Source organism: Plectropomus leopardus, chromosome 24 (genome assembly GCF_008729295.1).
Source record: "Plectropomus leopardus isolate mb chromosome 24, YSFRI_Pleo_2.0, whole genome shotgun sequence".
NCBI classification, from domain to species: Eukaryota; Metazoa; Chordata; class Actinopteri; order Perciformes; family Serranidae; genus Plectropomus; species Plectropomus leopardus.
Window position 1 is genome coordinate 8,101,859 of NC_056486.1, and position 21,664 is coordinate 8,123,522.

Genomic DNA, 21,664 nt, shown 5'->3' on the forward strand with positions numbered 1-21,664 from the left:
ATATAGAATACCACCAGACTTTTACCTTTGACAGAAAAATACATTAAATAGAAGATATGAAACACTTGTTTATCACCACTGTAGTGCCATACTGTACCTCCTCCAGTGCAGCCTGGTAGCTCTCCAGGCTGGTGGAGCCTGGAGGCAGAGGACTGAGGCCCCGCTGTAGCTCCTCCTGGCCGGGACTTAGGAACTAGAGAGGGGAGGGATGAATGGGAGATAACAGACAGAGATGGAGCATGATTGTGGAGAGGAAGATGCAGAGGAACGGAGGACGTCAGGGTTAGAGGGCAGGATAGAAGAAGGTTGAGAAAAAGAGGGAACAAAGGAAGGTTATAAGTGAGGGAAAAGGGGGCAAGGAGAGATCAGCAGGCAGCATGGAAGAAAGGTGGACAGGAAAGATAGACAGAGATGAGGAGAGGCCTGTCAGTGTTAGCCATTACCGGTGCCGACAAGCAGTTCTGGCCTTTGTCCAGCCTCAACAACTTGTCCTCTTTCTCTCTGGGTCTCTCTCTCTCTCTCATTCTCTCTTCCCGTATCTCTCTTTGTGTGCGCACTACTGATCTGGACACTAACAACTTCTCTCTTTTTATCTCGGCTCCACGCTCCTCCTCTCGCTCTATTCTTCTCTCTGGTAATAAGGTTCTGAAAAGATACACAAGGCCCATCCGCAGCGCTGATAACTGTCCAGCCTGAGTCAGAGCTGCTCTCTCTTTATGCCTCTTTTGTATTACAAATGTGTTGGGATTTGTCTGATGGTGGAGACTCTGAAATACTCTGAACTGACAGAGTTTACAGCTTGTGAAGTAATAAAATACAAAATAAATGCTGGGTATTCAGCTCCATTTCAGTTTAAAGCATGCTCTTATTTTAAACTCTATCTTAACTCACCAAGGTGTCCAAATAAAACATCTCTGACTGAGGCAAAGTGAGGACAATGCATTGTAAAAATCAATTCCTCACGTTCTCAAGGGGAGACTTTGGGGAACCTTGTTGCAAAGAGATCTGGGTTTTATGCTAGTTTCTGCTTTACATTCTACTTTCCAAATAACAGTGGGCTGTGCTTGAGTAAAGCTTATCTGACATATTATCTTTCCTTCTTGTGATGCCTTTTTGGTGCCAGCCAATTTAAGTCGAGCACCCTGCTGTTACATTAAACATTTGACACAGTCTCGGAGCAAATTAGGGGCCACGTTTAGTTACGCAGCGCAGGGTGACGGCTTTGAAAATGCATCTGAACTTTTTGAAATGTCATGTTGTGGAATACAGGGAACATATCAAAAAAGTACAAGATGAGCAGATGAATAATTACTGCTTTTATGCAGTTATGCGGTTAGCTTTTAACAGGTAGGCACTGTTGTATTTAATGATGATGACAGATGAGAAACAAACCTGTCTGTCAGTTTGTATTTATTTGGAAAGGTATTGATGTAAAGAGTAATGATTTTAGATTGGACTGGGGCTGTGCAATATATATCGCAATTATACTGATACTGTGATCCAAGACTAGATATCATCTTAGATTTTGGATGTTATATTATCGTAAGTATTGTCTTTTCTTGGTTTTAAAGGCTACATTACAATAAAGTGATGTAATTTTCTGAACATACTAGACTGTTCCAGCTTTTCTATTATTTACCTTTATCCACTTATGCATGGTTTGCGCTCACCATACTAGTTTTCTTCTGCTGTTGGCAGCCTGCTTTTCCAGTAACTGGTAAGACTTGTTGACTTCTTGCTTATTCACAGAATGTTTTGATTGTAGCCGCATTGCGTTTTGGAGCATATTGCAACAAAAATCACACTGAGTGTAAAATCCTCTGTGCATGCTTGTAGCTTGTGTGCTCTCTACAGAGGCCTGCACCATAGACATCTAGTGTAAACAAAGTTTTAGTCATTATATGCACAGTATTGATAGTTATTTATCAGAAATCTGTGAAAGCTCCAATAGTCAACCCTGCAATAACATCACAATATCAGTATCAAGGTATTTGGATAAAAGCATCATATTTGATTTTCTCCATATCGCCCAGCCCTAGTTTGGGTTCGTAATATGTAGTAAGAGCTTTAGTTTTCCTCGCCTTTTAATCTTTCTACTAAGCTAAGCTCATCATCTCCCGGTTGTTGCTTCATTGTTAAGGACAAGAGAGTGGTATGTTGGTCTTGAATAGCTTCAAAAAGATTAGAATCTTTGAATCTTTGAAGCATTCGGCTCAGCCCGAGTGGTACAGATCTTGTCATCTAACTCATAAGGGAGTTTTCTAAATTTGGATTCATAATAATCCTCATCTACATCGGCTAAAAGCTTGCTGTCAGTATCACTACTGTTAAAAAAGAAAACCTTGTTAAGTATAGTTAGTGTCACTTCTGACTCATGAATATATCAAATCAAGAGTAAAATACATTTCAAAATATGGACTGTATTGACACATAATGTGTTTGACAGGCAGGAGCAAAAAATGTCCAACTTAACAAGTCCCATAGTTTCATATTAAGTCTTAAAATATTATTTTTATTCGCAAAGTTAAAAGAGCCTGACAGTGATTCCACTTTTCAATGAGTTTTCACTTAAAATAAAAAAATATATATATAAAGACTTGGTGTGATGGACATTTTTCGGCAATGACAAACAAGAGCAGACAAAACAACAAGTGGTGCAGCCAGAACATGCACAGACAGATGGACATTTGGCATAGAGTGTTAGCACTGCGAGACACGGACCTGATCAGTAAAACGCCTCCTCTTTTGCTCGGGCGACTTGACATATGCAGCCTGGGTGTAGGCATAGCTTTTATAGCGAGGCTGAGGGGAGGGACTCCGCACTCGGCCATGAGCCACACTCACTGTGATCTGAGAGGGAGATGGAGAGATAGAATGAGCAGAGGAGAATAGGAAAGAGGAGGAGGGAGAAAGAGTTGGCAGAAGAGGCCAAAACAGAGGAGGAAGACAGAAAAAGAGAGGCGAAAGGATGCAAAACATAGAGCGAAAAAAGATCCAAAAGCCAAATTATATAGAAGAAGAGGGGGCAGAAAATGAAGGGGCAAAGAGCAGGAGAAATACAGAAAGCAAAATAAATCGACAGGAGTAAACAGAGAGCGAGTGGTGTTGAGAAATTAAGATGAGGAGAGATGAGAAAGAGAAGCAGAAAAACAGAAGAAAAAAAACATGAATAATCACACATGAGCTCTGTTTCCATCCAAATGTCAAGCTAATTTTAGGTGAACTTTCGAAACGGCATGAATTAAAAAATCAAACACAGATTTCTTGTATTTCCATCACCGAAGTGTCGAGAAAACACATCTACAAGAAAAATGGGAAGCCTCTAAAATTAATATTGGGCAAGTTGTTATTTACTTTAATTTCAGCAAATGTTATAAATGCTGGCATTTCTAATGTTCTCTCAAGATGAAAACGGAAAAAAACGCTGCAATAAACCAAACCATATCAGGCATCTTATACAGTTCAGGAAGGTTGTGGTGAATGCGTAAAACCCAAAGTCACTATAATTAACTTTCACAGTAAGACTGAACCATTTACTTACATAATTCCTTTAGAAAAATGTAATTAAAGTTAAAAAACACATTTCTAGCCTTATAAATGAGAGGCTCTAAAGCAATAAATGTACCTTGGCTCAGATCACTATTACAAAGTTAATTTGACTTTTCTTTATGATAAAGCATTTACTTTTATCTTGAAATGCTCACTTGTGGTGCAGTACTCCTGCTTAGCAAAATTTACACTGGATGCATTAATGTGTAAGTAGCAATATTCACTGAACAATACACCATATTTTAGAAGCGGATCATGCATTTTTCATTAAATGTAATCTAAAAAACAAATTTCTCGCTCAGATAAAGTGGATTTGAATTATAACGTAGAATTAAAATAGTAAAAACTCAAGTGTGCGCTCTATTGCTGCTGATTATGTTTTCCAAATTTGATAACTTAAAGAACTCCTTGGATGGAAACCCGGCTACAGATAATGCAGACACGAGAGAAGCCAGAGGTGGAAAGAAAGAGAACAGATGTGTTATGCAGATGTGGACAGAATGGACAACAGATAGCAGCGCAGAGTCAAAGCTGATGTTGCTGTGAGCAGCTCCTGTTCGACAACCCTCCGTCCCAGAAGTCCACTGCACCCATCCAGACACACACTCCTGCCGGCTGATGTTTAAAAAGTCGACAGATTTACACTTTGTTTTCTCTCCAGGGAGAGAGATCACTGGCCTGTTTGGCATCCTGCATCACACTCACTCTGGCACATTTATCCGAAAACTAGCAGCAACTCTGTAAAACTGCAGTCCTCAGCAGTTTATCATCATCTATCATTAATTGGCGAGTAAACAACTGACTGATCTTTAGCTTCATTATATCTAATTAGAGGTGTTGATAGGCAGTTTTCAGGCTCGCTGTCTCCACCTTTTTTTAACCCTACAGTGGCTGCAAAACGTCAATTTATTTTAAAAATAGAGTTTACTAAAGTATGTAAAACTTGTGACGGTGTGAACTGCAGTGAAACCACCCACAGATCAGCCCCGAGCACAAAGTGTTGATTATCTACTGACCTATCAACAGACTGCAGCTTTTCTAGTTCCACCTTTTAGTAACGGATCCGTGTGTTTGTTACACCAAGCAGAGGGATGATGAAAAATGGGGACAATTCCAAAATAACTAAAGGTACCATCCACACTGTTTAACTATGGAAATACATACATACTGAACTGAACGTAACTGTACTGACTTGCTAGTAGAAACACCCCATAATTCTCCGCAAGAAAGCAAATACGCATTATTGTGCTAATTAAAAGGTGAACTCAAAAATGTGAAATGATATTAAAGGAGCTATATGTAAGATTTGATATACGTAAGATGTCTATGTATTGTTTTGTAGAGTGATCCACTGCTAAACAGCCAGGGACGGCCGTCCCTTCTGTAATATTACATCCTGGCCTGAGAGGCGATAGTGAGTCGATGCCTCTAGAGAGCTGCAGGAGAGGATGAAGGTGTTGCGCCGGTTAGCGTTGTATCGAAGTGTGTTCCCCTGTTGAAAAGTGTTAATGCGTGGTGCCCCCCTTGGTGGTCATGGTTAGGGCTAAAGGTTTGGGTCAGGTTTAGGCGGAGAGGAAAAGCATGGGATCGATGGGAAACAGTGCTCGACACAACACTGGAGTCAATGGATACAGTGTAGAAGTTACAGTCTCAGTGAATTAGTTAATGTAAAAAACACAGCGATGGCAGAAGCGCCAGGAAAACAACCGAGAGTAAAAAATGTAGTTTGATATTAAACTTTTCTTTTAGACTGATAACTAACATCTAACGCTGGTTATTTACTAAAACATCTTAAGTGTAACTAATGAAAACACAAACTGTAGGCTTAAAGTTTGCGATAAACTTTTCAAATGATATGACTGTTTACTTGTGGCATTGCTAAAACTGAGAAAAGTAAGCTATAAAGTGAACTATGCACAAACACCACACGTGAAGATCATAAGATAGCAGCTTTATTTTGACCGGATGTATTTTTGCTCTGCTGTCAGATATGAGTTGCCTTTATTTTTGACTGGTGACTGTAAATAGCGGTTGTATGGACACAGTTGTAGACCGACATTTAAAGGGTGAAATACCATTTGGTTGGACTGGGTGGCTGGAAATTACAAATAGCTCCTCAAACATGCAAGTAAATGACAATTTAATCAAGTATACAGTATACAGTGCACTCATAGTAATGTACTCTACTGTAACATTTGGACTGGGGTCAGTTGGCAGTGCTGCAGCTTTTGGCAGCAGAGGCAAAGGAGTGTAGGTGTGCTGCACACACTCACATTGCTTTTTATAATAAATGATTAATGTTTGAGAGGTAACCCGCACATCCCTTCCAAATGTTTTACATGAAAAATTCAAGAGACGGCTTACTGAAATCAGTCCACTAATGAGTCATTGAGTGTACAGCAAACACAGTTTTAGGTGGAACCTTTTGGATATGGTTCACCAAAGGCTGTACAGCTATTGTACTGTATGTGGGGTGGATGTAAATCTAAGTCCAAATGGGGGTTAAATGTGTTTTTACTTTCCTTTTATGCCCCTCAGTCCTGAATTTAATGTGTGTTAACACATAACATGGTCTGTAAGGACAAGCAATTACATGCATACTTCATCAGTGAATGAATGACTCACCAACAACAGAAATAAAGAAACTCTAAGTCCGAGCAAAACAAAGACGTTCCCGATATGTTTAACATATTTTCAGTCTGGATAAATGGGGTCTGTAATTGAAAAACTGTCCATGATTGACAACACAAACTCCATCTAATTTTGTCACTTCATTAAAGCCACTATATGGACAAAAGTATGTGGACATAAACCCATTTGTGATTGCTGAAAATCTCATTCCAAGGCTATTAATATGCTGCTCTAACAGCCTCCACTCCTCTGGGTTCAGTCTTTTCAAAAGTAGAAAAACATATACACTGCAGAATCTGACAAGCTGATCTTAAAATAATAATAATATTGTTGTGAAAAAGAAAGTAAATATAACTATAAATCTTAATTTGCATTTATTTTATATCTAAGTGTTAAGCTTATTTGAAATTTAGCTGAGTTGTTAAGTGTTAAGTAACTTCAGTAAACAATATTACTGTGACTTAATTTAATTTAAGAGGATTTAAATTAAGACGATTTTGCCAACAGTGAAGTTAGGAGATTTGCAAGTTCTGTTTTGTTAATGTTTTAAGACAATACGAATACAACTGAGTAGTTTGCAACCGGCATAATATAGGGCACAGTACCCTTGGTTTGCCTGAGTTGGTAACACACTGAAAGACTGATTTAATTAAACTTTAATTAAATTTTTTAGTTGCAACAACTTCACAACATTAAGTAAATATAACTACATTTTAAGATATAATGTAAACATAAATCAAGAGTAACAGTCATAGTTACTTACATTTGTCTAGGCAATCAGTTAACTTTTTAAAAAAAAAAAGAAAATCAACTTGTCATATTTTACAGTGTACAAGGGATTTACTGACAGACTAACGTTAGAGAGCAGTTCTGCAGAGATCACATGATTGATGACATGAATGCTTAGACAGAGACAGTCAATCACACCCCCACTGTTTAGGAGTTTACCTTTAAAATCACACTGTAGTCAAACTGTACAGGTGCAACATTTTCACACAGCAGGCTCTTGTCTTAGTGGGACAAATAACTTTTAATTGATCACTAATCTGCGTCTTGTTTGACATTCCCAAGCTGCCTTGTCTATGAGCCGCTGCATCGCGAACACCGAGTCAACCATTCCACCACAGACATCATAAAAGTTTCATCTCTCGCTGTCTCGGCTCTTTCTCCCCAGCTATCAATCTCCCCTTTCACCTCCATCCCGTCTCTCTTCTCTCCTCTCTCTCTTCACCTGTCATCATCTCTCTGTCTGTCTCCCTCTTCTGTTTTACCCCTCGCTGTTTTCCCCTTTCTCTCTTTCAAGGTGGATTAGGTGTTTTTCTCGCTGTAAAGAGCAGACAGCCAGAGGCGACCTAGCCCGGGATCAAACGTTTCCTGGCAAATAACTCTTAGCGTTTGTTTTCACCTGCTCCGGGCGCCACTCGGATGGAGTTTTAGTGCATCAGGACACCTCAGATAATGTCACAGAAAAGCCGACTTTTCTAATTTTAAGCAATTGTCTCAAACTTTGGGTTTTTCTCACTTTATTTTCAGTGAAGAGCTCTCCTCCCCCCTGGGTCTCAGGTGGTGGTGGTATGGTGTTGATGTAAGGAGGTGGTGACAGCGCCGCTTTGATGATGACAGATGAGGGGGGAGGCAGATAATAGCCGCTGTCAGTAACTCCTTTTTTTCCCTCCCGTCTTTCCTCTCCGCCGCTCGTTTTATTGCCATCTGACTTGTTCCTCGCACTCCCTGTTTGTCTGCTCCATCTCAGTCTTCATTTCCCTCCCATCCACCTCTTCATCTCTCTGCACATCTTTATATGTCTTTACACTTCCCCACTTCCTTTCTTTGCCCTCCTTTTTATTCTCCAAAATCTATACCTTTTCTTCTTCATCGTTCTCTCCGTCTGTCCGATTCCTAGAAAAAAACAAAGGCCTGCAGTTTCTCTACACTCCCAGATGAAGGAGGGTTTGAGGCCATTAAACTGAATGAGATAATAATATTACCAGCCATTACTCCAGGAACTTCACTCCATCCTGCTGCGATTCGGTGCGATAGCATGACACTGACCTCTTCTTAACTCAGCTGTAAAGGTCAGCGCTGGTGGATCTAATTTGTGACTTGAGATTTGGTCGATTTTTTCAGCACTTTCATTCAGAGGTTCTGTCTAAATTTAGCGGTCAATTGTCATTCCGACGCTCGCAAATTTCAGGTGCTGACTGAAAGAATGAGAAAGGGGATTTGTCTACTCCTCACTGAAAGGTGACTACATCTCCCAGCATGCCTAACAGGGCTTCCCCAGGAACAAGCACAACGACGATTACAGAGCATCTGTTTGCTGCCTATGAGACCCTTTTCTGAACATGTGGCTACAAAATGAGGCGATGAGCGGATGAACGGACAGATGGATAGTGATTAGGTGGATGCTGAATTTAAGTTTCCTATTAAACTCAGCTTTGGGAACACAGAATGTTATTGCTTTGTCTATGAAAGATCTCAAGATGGTTAGTTACTTCAACTCTATCACTGATTTTTCATGCCAGAAAACACATTACTTTTTGCCAATCTTAGGTTTTCAATAGACAGGGTTCCAACAAACTGTAATCGACAACATTTTTCAAAACTTTTCCAAGACTTTTCAAGGACCCAAAATATAAACATTTTTTGCTGTCCAATTCTATTCAAACGTAAATACAGCATCCCATATGATGACCTAATTTCTGCTTTTAACTGCTTCTGGCTATGATAAATGCAGTCTTTAAAGAAAACATGCCTTTTGGAAATTTAAGACAAAAAAACATGCCCCAATTGTTTAAGTTTTCTACAGAAATTGCCAAAACATTTGAAGAAAAAAAAACAACTCCAAAATGTTCAAGTTCCCCATAAAAATCTCTAAGAATTTAAAACGAATGAAGAAGAAAGTAAGAAAGATCAAGAAACAAACAAATAAAAAGAAAGGTTTTCCCAAACAATTGCCAAAAATAACATAAAATAAATAAAAATAGCCAGAAATGTATAAAGAAAACAAGACTTCCACATAAAAGGGCTCGGTATTGCTTAATAAATTTATAATACCAGTTCTCTTTAAGTAATGCCATTACCAATAAAGGAAGGCAGGAAGTTGCGTCGCTTGGGGTTTAGAGATGGTGCAAAAAGGATTACATGCAGGTAGTGTTTGACTGGAAAAGTTTTAATGCTACTTGGTTCTTTGGGTCTTTTCAGTCGACACATTAAAGGTATCAAGGACCGACATCCCGTTATACTATAAAGCAAACCAAATATTACAAATCTAGATTGTTGATATGTATCCCTCCTCTATCATATTTTAACTTTAAAGTGCTCTTTCTCAGCTTTGAGCTGATAATACTGTATAGTACAGTTTTTTCCAAAATTCTCGAGGTTAGAGGCAGAGATAAAATTACTTATTTTTCAGAGTGCGCCCACACAACAATACTGCTCCACAAAAAAGATTGACCTGAAATGGTATTTTCTGTCTAATACAATTCCAAGAGCAGTTAAGCTAAAAGGTTATTGTCTTGTGGCATATGTTTTCTTTTTTGGCTCTCTGTTCCAGAATGTCTGCTGATATAATCATAATATTTACGTAAATTTGCAGCAATTTCTCCTGTTAATCATGCCTTGTGATTAAAACAGTTGTGATAATCTGCTCCTGCAGGAAACCTGCTCCCAGTTTGTGGCACCACTGAGAAGAAAATATGCTCTCAAACTGTTAATTATCCAATTTAAAAAGTAGAATCCAAACAGTGTTTCTCTTTTTAAAGCTTGTGAGCCTGTGTGGCTTCTGCCTTGCACCTTCATTTTATTTTGCAGAACTACAGGGAGATGGGGAGTTTCAAACCTCTCTCTGATGTTTTTCTTTTACTGCTTGTAGAGAATAGCAAGAATGAAATGTCTTACTGACCCTTGATTATTGAATTTATTCTCAAAGATCTCCAAATCTCTGCCAAGTTTCTTTATATTAATTCTGTTCTTGATGTTGCTGCCACGTAGTGCTGATTAAGGACAACTCTGTGGACATTTGAGAGCCAGGATCATCCCCTCTGTTTCTTTCATCCCCTTCAGTTTCATTCAAATACTACAACAGAGAAAGGCTCCTGCTGGGAATTTCACAAGCCCACTTAGTAATCTTGATAAAGTGGCAGGTTGGCAGAATAGCAGGACAGGAGTGTTGATGCTGTGAAGGAGTGCAAATTCATTTTGTAACTAGGTTAGATTATCCTGTTCTGGGGCTGATAATGTGCAGTGGACAAACAACTGCAGTCATTTAGTTGTATAATCTGCAGTACTATAGAGTCTACTTGAGTATGATTGTGCCGTGTGGGCACTGCCACAACAACAAAGACATGAAATGTAAATGTGAAGCTCCAGGACCAAGTGAGTGTACAGCACAGACACAATGCATGCACAGCGAAGGCTCATGGGATATGAATCATGGCATCTTACTACTATCACAGCGTGAAGCAGTCATGGTAACAGTGACACCAAATTGCACAGACACAATGACAAGAATCACTGGAGGGTAGATGCCACAATTACCATTCAGCTAGTTCCCATGATGTGTTACCACAGAAGCAACAGTGGCATGTAACTATGGTAACAGGATGCCATGCTTCTATGGCAACAACTTACAGCTCATTAGTTTTGGTTTCCTTGTGAGATTGCTTTTGTGACTTTTTTCAGTTGAAAACTTTTCAACTGTACCTCTCGCAGTGTTTCAAAGTGGTATTATGTGGTAAACAACCTGATTGCTCTTCCATAGAGCTATGCAAATAAATATAACACTAATATCTGAAAGCGAAAAAATGGCAAAAGAAAAACTGTCGTCTTAATATCAACCATAAAAAAGAAACTGAAACTGGCTCTTAACATGGCAAGTCTGCAGACATCACTTAGGTGAGACAAAGTTAATTATTATGAGAACGTAAACAAACTTGTTATGCCATAGACTCGTGAAGTTATCAAACAAGTGTGTCTGTTTTTTAATAATCTTAGATACTCGTTGGTTACTGGGGAAAGCTACCGAAAGCTACCAAGTTGCTGAATAATAGACACAATTACTTTCATCCATAAATTGAGCCTTCGTTTTCCTCAGCTATCACACCTGATTACATTGTGCAATCAACATTTACCTCATTATGATAAGTTAAAGCAAAGAATTATCTATTTCCACTATAATGAAAGTGACTCTGGCACTTACTCAGACACAAGACTGACTTTTTAATTTACTCTCACATTTATATTCTGTCTGAAAGGGGCTTTGGTGACATGATTAAAGGACTCTAACCCTGACTTGAGGCTTCACGAGGCATTGTGGGATTTTAAGTGACGTGAGACTGAGAACAATGTGAAAAAAGGAAGGCTTCAATAGTTAAAAAAAAATACTTTTTGCAAGCAAAAGTAGATAATATTTCCCCGACAACTCCGCAGACAATTGAAAATATTTGCATTGGTGTGACAGAAAATTTAGTCTTAACCTGCTGTGGATGAATAACTGTGGAGAAGATCATTATCGCAATCTGAATGAAGCTTGGAAAAAATTGCTAGAAAAAAAAGAGAAAAAAATGTTTCTCTTTAAAAAATACAGAAATTGTTTCGGAGAAATTCCAAAAACAATGAGCCATCACCATGTCACACTGCAGTCTTAGTAACAGCAACACATTTGTCAACAGACAGCAATAACTGAAAACGTGTGTATGTGTGTGTGCTGTTCCACCTGTTTGTGTGTCTAACCTGCTGGGAGAAGCGCTGCTGGGTCTGGATCTGGTAGTGCTCCTCTGTTGTTACCCGGGCGATGCTGGCCGTGGTTGCCCGCGGCAGCGTCTCCACCTCTTTGATGGCTTCCATGGTGATGCTTTGGGGAAGCACCTGGAAGAGTGATGTCACGTACATGATGACGCTCTTCTTGTCAGGGTGAGGCACCGCCACATCTGAAGAGCAGGAGGTGAGAACAAAGTTAATGTTGAAATTCGAGTATAAACCCTTTGAGATGAACTTCCTTGTTTTTATGGGAGACTTAAGCAAGGAGACCTAAAGTAATGCAAACAAGAAGCAAACTGAAATCCATCTGCACCAACATTTAGTGGTTCAATAATTGTTGATGCCATTTTTAGATGTGGATATTTGCTGGTTTTCTTCATTTTCTATGATAGCAAACATAACAAATATTTGGGAGTTTTGGACTGTTGATGTGACAAGCCAAGACATCTGAAGATGTTGACTTGGGTTTTAGAACATTTCAAGGGCCATTTGTCAGTATTTTCTGTGGATTAATCAAGAAATTAATTGGCAGAATCATTAGTTGCAGCCCCAGAAAACAAATCCGAAACTATTGAGGAAGTTATCTCAAAGAGATGGAGCTTCAAAATGAAGGTCAGTGTGCGATCGCCTCTTATGGGGCATCCAAGAAGCTGTAGGTTGATGCACTCGATTATTCAATGGCAAAAACATTCATTTTTCTTTATGCTCATGAATAGCTGTAGGCCTCTTCTTATTTCCCATAGCATCAGTGTGTCGGCCTGTCTGCCCTGAATCTGCAGCTAAATTAAGTCTGAGCAAAGTTTTCCAACAGGTGGAGGAGAGATATAAGAGAGCGATCATTTCGGGAAGGGTGGCCAAGAGCCTGTGGCCTGGCCAGTCAACCTGGGGCAAAACTAATAGAGACAGATCACAGCAAAGCCAAGACACAGCAGATAAATGAACAGATAGAGAGAGGAGAGCTGAGGGAGAGGAGGCTGAGAGCAGAAAGGGAGGAAAGTACGACGGACAGACATGGAGTACTAATGAACTGACGGTACGTGGTTAGCTCACGACTGTCGGAATAATGAACAAGAAAAAGAAAGAAGAAGGCAATGGAGAGAGGGGAAAAAAGAGAGAGAAAAATAGCCAAATGCAAAGTAACAGAAAAAAGTGTGTGCCAGGAAAGATATGTGTGTGAGTGGATAGATAGATAAAGCTCGAGTCATATATTTGGCTGTGGAATACTGATTTATCAGCATCACAGAGAAATCTGAGGGTGTTATTGTTTGTCTGCGGAAGACAAACAGCTCCGTGAATAATGCAACCATCTGCAAGTGTGTGTCTAAGTGTGTACACATCCCTCACTTGTTTAGTCCACTCTGTTTTTCCATCCCATGGTCTCCATTTTAATTATTGCACCACAGCTACTTTTGTGTGTGCATACCTATGAGGCTCTGCAGATGACGTGTGTATGTTGGAGAGTGTTTATGCATGTATGGATATATGTGTGTGTGTGTGAATGTTTGCATGTTTGAGTGTTATGCATGTTAATGCATTCATGTTTGTATAAGCATGATGCAGTGGCTGCAAAATCCGTCCACAAAGGCCATTTTTACAAGCAGCAATAACAACCTATATTTACCTTTATTGTTAGGCGGCCACTGGTGTTTGTGTCCCGCGTGGAACCAAAAGTCGATGTTGAGTTATTCTGAAAACACAATCTCTGTGCTGATTGTCGCTGCTCTTTTATTTTCTTATTCTATATTGCTTTTATTGTTTATCTGTCTTTGATGTAAAATACTATGTGATTTCTTCTTATCTGTGAAAGATGCTATACAAATAAACTTAATTACTTACTAGTATGTCAAAGTATGTCAAGGTGGCATTAGTAACAAACATACTTATCTGAAGCCAGACCATGATCTGTTTTATAGTTCTGGTGCAACTACGGCTGTTTCACAAGTTAGCCACACGTTTAGATGAAATGAAAAACACATTTCCCAGAATTAATCCTGTGTCCCTGCATCATTCATCTCATGCTATGTTACATGTTAAATATAATCAAACATATTTGACATATTTTACATCAAAATCCCTTCTTTTCTCTTGCTGTGAAACGGTTTCAAATATTTTGTGAGTCACTCTGCGCTCAGGGGCGTTTATAAAGTTCATACAATCAAATGAGACTTTTGGCAACCAGCTTGCCAAACCAGTCATCTAAAAGCACATTTTTCCATTTGTGGGTTTTAGTAGCTATATGGGGAGAAAAAGACAGATGTGTGTTTGGATGTTGGTGCTCAAAACCTGTTTTCATCTCCAAAACAATGTGGCGGAAGTCTAATTCATTCATCCCTCTGCAGCGAACCCTGCTGCTCCTTATCGCACTGAACTCTAAGCCCGCCAACTTTTTGATTTAAATCCCTCTTGTAACTGTACAGTGTTTAAATTTCACTGGGAAATACTTTTCAGAACAGGAGCTAAAGATTCTCTGACTTACGTTTCACTGGGACTTTAAAACTGAGACCGTTCATGTAATAATTTCCTGAAAATGTAATAACGCCTGACGTTTATAGGCATGTACCCCCACAGCAGCCCATCCCAGATTTATGCCTTTTACTTTTACTTTTGCTGGAGAGTGTGTCTACAAAAAGTACCTCATAATCCTGCATAGTATACCTTTAAAGATAATTTTTTGGCATTTTTCAGTCATTACTGAAATTGTACACAGACATGAAAGGGGAAAAGAGATGGAAAGACCTGCAGCAAAAGGCCATGGACCGGACTCGGACCTGCAGTAAGGACTCAGCCTTAATGGTACTCGCTCTATATGGTGAGCTACCACCCCTATGGTGTCTGCATTTATGTGTACTGATGTGTGTGTTTGGACTTATTTCTTGCATTTTGATTCACAGATGTCTGTGTGCCTCTGCTTGTGTGTGTGTGTGTGTGTGTGTGTGTGTGTGTGTGTGTGTGCCCTGTGTTAATCTCTGTCTCTTTAAGCACACGCTGTAATGTCATTAGTTTAGATTAAAATATCTCCTCAAATGATTCCGTAGAAAATATTTGGTTTCCCGCCGTGATATTAAACTTATGATTGAGAAATTCTAAATGAACAAAACATATTATTCTATTCATCACTTCTCCAAGTTGCTGCGACCCATGAGAGCTAACAGGAAACTTTATGGAGGTGCTGTTTGGGAGAAACATGTCTAGCCAATAACCCACAGTTTGCTGATGTGTTCAAGGACTGTGCGAAAAGTTTCCAAAAAGATGAAATGTAAGACCTGATGCAATGCAGCAGGTTAAAGAAGGAGACAAAGGCTCAAGAGAAAGAAAGACAAGATGTGGGAAAAAAAGACAGTGAAAAGGAAATTAGAGGGTGAAGATAGAGAGAGAAATACACGATATATTTCCACTGTATAACATATAGGAAACTGTCACTCTTAACAAGTGCAAATGACATAATCAGATCCCTCCAAACACATTACTCTGTTTTAAATTCCAAATTGTGCTGGATGCATAGTGTTAACTGAACTTCTCCTAACGTCAGCTAGCAAGCCTGAACACAACAGCTGTGCACGTGACTCGCAAGCATGCCGAAGTTTCAGGTCAGTTCTGTATGCTCTGCAGGCCGTGTGGAGATCTATAATTCACAAGGACAACACAGTCTGTTTGAATCACATAATCACTGGTACACATGTGAATTATAAATAGGTGCAACTGCTGGTGTTAGCTTACACAGCTGGAGGGTGTTTTTAAGTGTAACATGCTTTACGATATTCAAGTCAATTCAATTTTATTTATAAAGCCAAATATCACTAATCGTAAATTTCCCTTGCACCCTGCTGAGCTATATGAGCCTGTACGTGATTTAAGTCTTTTATCTGCTCTGGGGCCAGGCTTAAAACTAGAGGAGACAGTGTTTGCAGTCAGGGCCCAGAGCCACTGAAATGACCTGCCCAAGTAAATGAAGCTGTAGATATCCACTTTAGAAACTGCTGTGTGCACTGGTGTGAATCATTTATGGCTTATCTCTGTTTGTCCTGTGTGTGTGTTCTGTGTTTAACTGTACGTTCAGTATGGAGTTAATGATTAATTTCTATGAACATGTGCAGGACTCACTGAAGAGTTAACCCTGACAAAAGAGAAATACTTTTATATGGTATAAAATGTGAATGTTGTTTGGATGCAAATAGGCGGTTTACTGACTGGCAGAGGTTAGGAACTCAAGTCACATGACTGAAATTTAAAGACTTGACTAACTCTTACAAGAGACTACTTCATTTTGACTTGACATTCATAACTCGAGACATAACTTAGGCCTGGGACAGATGACTCAAAAGGACCTTTTTTATTACAAGGTTCCTACAGCTTAAGGCAAGATAAATATAAGACTTTTTTTAATGCTACTCCAAATGAAATTTGAGACCAATTTTACAATTGTGACCAAATGTTTATTGTAACATACAACATGACACTTTTTGTCCTATGAAAACTTTAGATTATCTATTCCAAGTGTTGAAATATAAAAACAAACTTTTTAGAGTCTAACACTTAGAAGACAATGACCATTATATCATAATAATCTATTTTGTTTACTAACTGGAGAGGGAATATATATTTTCTAACAGTTTTTCTTGGTTATTTTGTGTTTTTCACTCTACATGTGAGATACAGGACTTGGATCATAATGGGTTTAAGAAGAGGAATCTAGTAAATTAGTTAACATAAAAGAGACATTGCCACTTAATGTCAGATTTTAAAATGCATCATCAGAAAAAAAAACAGCACTGGGGAGCACATTTCTCTGTGCCAGTCATCAGCATCTGTGTGTGTGTGTCTGTGTGTGTCTGCTCCCTTTCTGTTAAGACGCAATTAACAAACACTGCGGAAGTGCTGGATGCATATTTGATCATTTATCATGATTAGATCATTTATATCATATCTAATATATCCCTTATATCGTTCATAATAGAGTATTTATTATGTTTTCCAGCCAGAATTGCTCGCAGAAAAAATAGACGAGAGACAGAAACTTTTCACTGCAGATCGTGAGCCGAGCTCGAGGCTTTTGCATGTCTGGTGTGAACAGTCTGATTGCTTAACGTGGGCACCGAAAACGAACGGCTGGTGCTACGTGGAAAATCGGCGCTATAGAGACTTCAAGGTTAAGACCTAAGACTTGCTTGTAACTTGCACCTCTGCTGACCGCTGAGGTTACTAGTCAGTCAAAATAGTGTCACACTGTCTAAAGAAGGACCGAAGATGTTTCTGGTGTGACAGAGTACCTCAAATGTTGTGAGTCCAGGCAGCCTCATTTCTCAGGCCAATAATGCTTTGTTTAAATTTGCCATATTAATGGCTGTGTCCTCGTGTGACCTTAAATACTGCTCCTACTCTGTAATTCCCCACCCCTATGGCATTACATATACTCTAGTCAAAAGTACATTTTCATTTCAGTTCTTCACTACAATATGGTTTGTACAATTCGTTTACAGCTTCGGTGATAATCCCTCCTCTAAACATCCAACGTCTAAACAACCACTCGGGGATTTAACTGGAAGAAAAAAGAGACATAAAGAAAGGAAAAATAGACAAAGGAACATTGAAGTTTATGATTACACCAAAGTATCCTTCATGGTTTGATGCCCAGCATTAAAACTGCTGTTGGCATCACAGACAATGTACTGTTTCAAAGGAGTAAACATCAAACAAGCATCCAACTTCCTAAATCCTGACAGCTCTTCTTCACTGAGATATGAGCCAAACAATCCTTAGACAAACACAACTTGAAATCCTTTATAGCATGAGAAATTGTTCAAAAAGCCTAGGTGGGGGGTTAATGGTTTTCTGAGCATTGATGCACAGCATAATAATGATACACGGTCACCCCACTTGCTCAAAACTGGCAATTGTTTATTGTAAGATCAATGAAAATTCATCTGCCGTGATGTGTCGTTTCAAGGCTTAAGCGAGCTGTAAGGGATTACAACATCCCCTATCGCGCAGGCTGAAAAACTGAACACAGAGCGCGCAACAGGGGGGATTAAAGAGGAATACCTCTCAATTTCTAAATTTCACATTCAATCAAGACCATTCAGAAAAAGCCCAGCAACATGGACAGAGCAAGATTACAAAAATAGATAAAATACTGCATCAACGGGGAGGTAACCATTTGACCATACAGAAAAACAAACATCACACGGAAGATTTAAAATGCTTAAATAAAGACAAATCAAACAAACAAACAAAAACAAAAACACTTTAACATGTTTATATAATTATAATGTACAATATAAAAAACAAAGAAGATTACTGTACAGTATTTAACTTTATTTCTTTATTTTATTTAATTTATTTTGGCATCTTTGGCGATACCACAGTTTATATACCTTATACAGCTAAAATGCTGCTCACTGGTTTCTAAAGTTCTTGAGTCAGTATCGTCCGACTGAATTTGACATTCTACATAATGCACCTTTCAATAAAAAAGCACATATAGTGAGGGTGAAGCTAGAAACAGCATTAGCTGCTAACACTAGCATTTCTCACCTTATATTGTCCGCCACTCTCTGTAACTAGCTTTTAAAATAGTTTTAAGGTGTGAAACCTCTTAGGCCAGGTATTGTATTGAGATTAGGATCCCGCGGGACCGAAAAAATATCTTGCAAGAATGGGCAGTTTTATGTTTGTCGCAGGTGGGAACAGGTGATCTAAAAAGGTATGCATATCTTTTTTAATACCACAGTAAAATAATCGATTTTCCTTGTGGGATGGAAGAAGACTTAATATAAATATAATCAAACTATTGAGCATAAATGTAATGTCACATTGTTTGCAGGTGCGAGTGGGACCTGACACACACCCTACAGGAAAAGATAACACACTCTGCAGGAGCGGGCAGTACTGGTCACAAACGCTGCAGGAGCGTGGTCGGGAAAAACAGGCTCAAGTAGGAAACTAGTATGCTGCTCATTCTGATACAGTTGCAAGTCTGCCTTCATAATTTCACCAACATTTGATGTAGTGCTTTTTTTCCAAATTTCAAGCAGAAATTTTACAGAATACAAGCTACAAAACAAATGTTACACAAAAAGAGTGGTGAACGGTCTCTGATGTGCAGATTTTGGAATAAAATCACTCACTCACATATTTTTATACTACAGCTCAGTGGCACTATTTGAGACTAAAACTTAGATAAGGCTAAAAGAATATAAACTCAGTGGTGGTCAGCATGAACACCTGCCTTGAAAAATATATAAAATTCTTCTTTTTCTTTAACATAATTTGTCTTGTACATAACTGAAAGATTACATCTTAAGAGTTTAATTATAAAGATTTAGCTTTAGGATTAAAGTAGTGGGAGAGGAATTAAAAAAGGGGGAAAAAAAGAACATTAAAACTTGCCTTCTAATGAGAGTGGTGAGTGAAAAAAATACATTTTTTAAAATAAGTTTTATATGAGAAAAAATATGGATATCAAACTTCAGTGCATGACTGTGGCCTATTCACGTACACTGATCGATCACTTTGCTTACACCCAACTATCGATCTCACTAGTTTTCCAAGAGGCAATATCACTGACAGTCTTTCTTGTAAGTGTAGTAAATCAAGGCCTATGTTTGCAAAAAAGCACCACCAACATTTATCACAGAAAGCTGCCCACCAAAGACAGTGTTGCCACAAACTTTGACCAAGCTTTGCTCCCTTTACTCCTGCCTGACAGTTTTGATTAAGAGTCTGAGTACTGGTCTTAGTTCAGCAGCAACCCGGGCAGTGATGGATGCCACAAATGTCAAGAAATTCTGAATGAATTCACTTGTTAGGGGGCGTGTTATTTTGCACAAAATCAAAGGGCTTTTCCAGCAAGGTGAGATCGGTCAGTTTGTGCATCACTGATCAAGTCCTTCCACCAAGGTGACCACAGTTATCTCTATGGCAACACCCAATCACAGCATGACACATCATGTTAAACTGGGCCAATTAAGGTGCGTGATTGGAAGGCGTGAAATACGATAAGAGCCGTAACTCACCTCAAATATTCTTCTCTGGAATTACCGGAGTGTGTGTGTGTGTGTGTGTGTGTGTGTGTGTGTTAGTTAGTTACCCTCAGGGTCCAGCAGTCTCTCTATCCCCAGGTGTTGTTCTGCCTTATTAAAGGCGTGTTCCAGTCTGTCGATCGCAGACGTCTTCTTCTCCACTGAGCTCCAATCAAAAAGCTCAGGTCTGCAGAGGCAAAAGGGAAATCAACAGGCATCACTCACTGCATCTGTGTTTTAATATATCCAAATACAGAGGAATACCCCACGTATTGAAGAGTAAATATTTGGCTGATCATATTCTTTGCTGTTTAGTGCAAATTCTTCAGCATATGTTTCATAAAAAGAGACAGAGCATTCTCCAAAGGAAAAGGGCTGACAATGTAGCAATGGAAAGTTTTTGTTTTTATTATATAGCCTACAGATTAATCTTCATAAAAGTGAAATACACTGTAATTAACTCACTTTAGCTGATGCAGTTGGGTTTATTTTTGGAACCACTTAAAGTCAGCAACCATGTGATGATTCTTAGCGATACTCTCTAGTCAACTACCATTAAACAGTGACAGTAGAACAGCATGTAAATGTAGTATGTGTATGTCAGTTGATTAAACATTTGTTCTTTGAATTCTGCTGTTTTTCCATGATCAGTTAACAGAGTGCTGTTGGCACGGAGCACCAGAGCAAATGATCTGCAGGGTGATGGCGATTGTTGTGTGTGTGATCTCCCACTCTGTATTCCTGTAAGGATGCTGCAAACAGATGTTCATGCGAGCTAACCATGATTTTATTCATGAAAACATGAGCCCAGGCCGAAAATCCAAACTCTCAAGGGTAACCATAGAGGAAAATTAACTGTTTCATCACTACACAGCAACTCATCCATCTATTCATCCATCAATTATCTATTCACTGATTCATTTACTCGGTTATTTGATCATTCACTTGATTTAATCATGAAGTGCAGCTTATCTATAAAGTAGTATAGATCTGTATATCATGTATATATCTATATCTATATCTATATATATATATATATATATATATATATATATATATATATATATATACATATATCGTGCTGACTTGTGTGGGCAAGGATGGAGTCGTCACGATCATGAATCCTATAGAAAATTTTGTCTAAAGTTGTGTAGTGTATCCCCAGCTTACACTAAAGAAATAAATTAACTCAATCAAAAAATTGTGGCATTTACTTTTATCAGTTTAAAACACATAACCATATATGTTTATTATCTACCTAAACCATTTACACAAATTACCATGAGAGGACCCAGACACATTTGGCTGAAAGTAACCAGGTAACACAGTCATTAAACTGAAACAGCGGCAGCTATGTTTAGTGGGAGTGATTTTTTATTGTGGAAAGCATAACTGTTATTTGGCAGTCAATAATGCCGACATTTAATTTCCAAAATTTGTCATTAATAAGCTCAGTTAATTTAGAAAATTGCTGCTTTCACTGTCCAGAGGCAGCAGCCGACACTGCCACTTGCTACAACAATAAAGGCGGCCTCGCAAGATGGCGGAAGACACATATTTGTTGTCTGTTTCGTCTATAGGCTACAGTTTACTGGCTAGGACCTTTATCAGTGTTCACGGATAAACCCATTAGGTTTAAATGGCTTCCTGATGCAGCGTGCCACTAATACTGTAGCTAGCTGGCAGTACCTATCATTTTCTGTCTT

General features: G+C 38.8%; 1 protein-coding gene across 5 annotated transcripts in view; it reads right to left on the reverse strand.

Annotated features, from left to right (window-relative positions):
- The window catches only part of dmd (dystrophin), a 317,286-nt gene that overhangs the window by 173,333 nt on the left and 122,289 nt on the right, over window positions 1–21,664 (reverse strand). For all 5 annotated transcript variants that reach the window (XM_042513263.1, XM_042513262.1, XM_042513261.1 and 2 more), the window contains exons 8-11: window positions 20,027–20,145; window positions 11,914–12,110; window positions 2,722–2,850; window positions 98–193 (exon numbers count right to left, since the gene is read on the reverse strand). In XM_042513263.1, coding sequence (XP_042369197.1) covers window positions 98–193; window positions 2,722–2,850; window positions 11,914–12,110; window positions 20,027–20,145 — 541 coding nt within the window. The remainder of the gene's footprint in view (window positions 1–97; window positions 194–2,721; window positions 2,851–11,913; window positions 12,111–20,026; window positions 20,146–21,664) is intronic.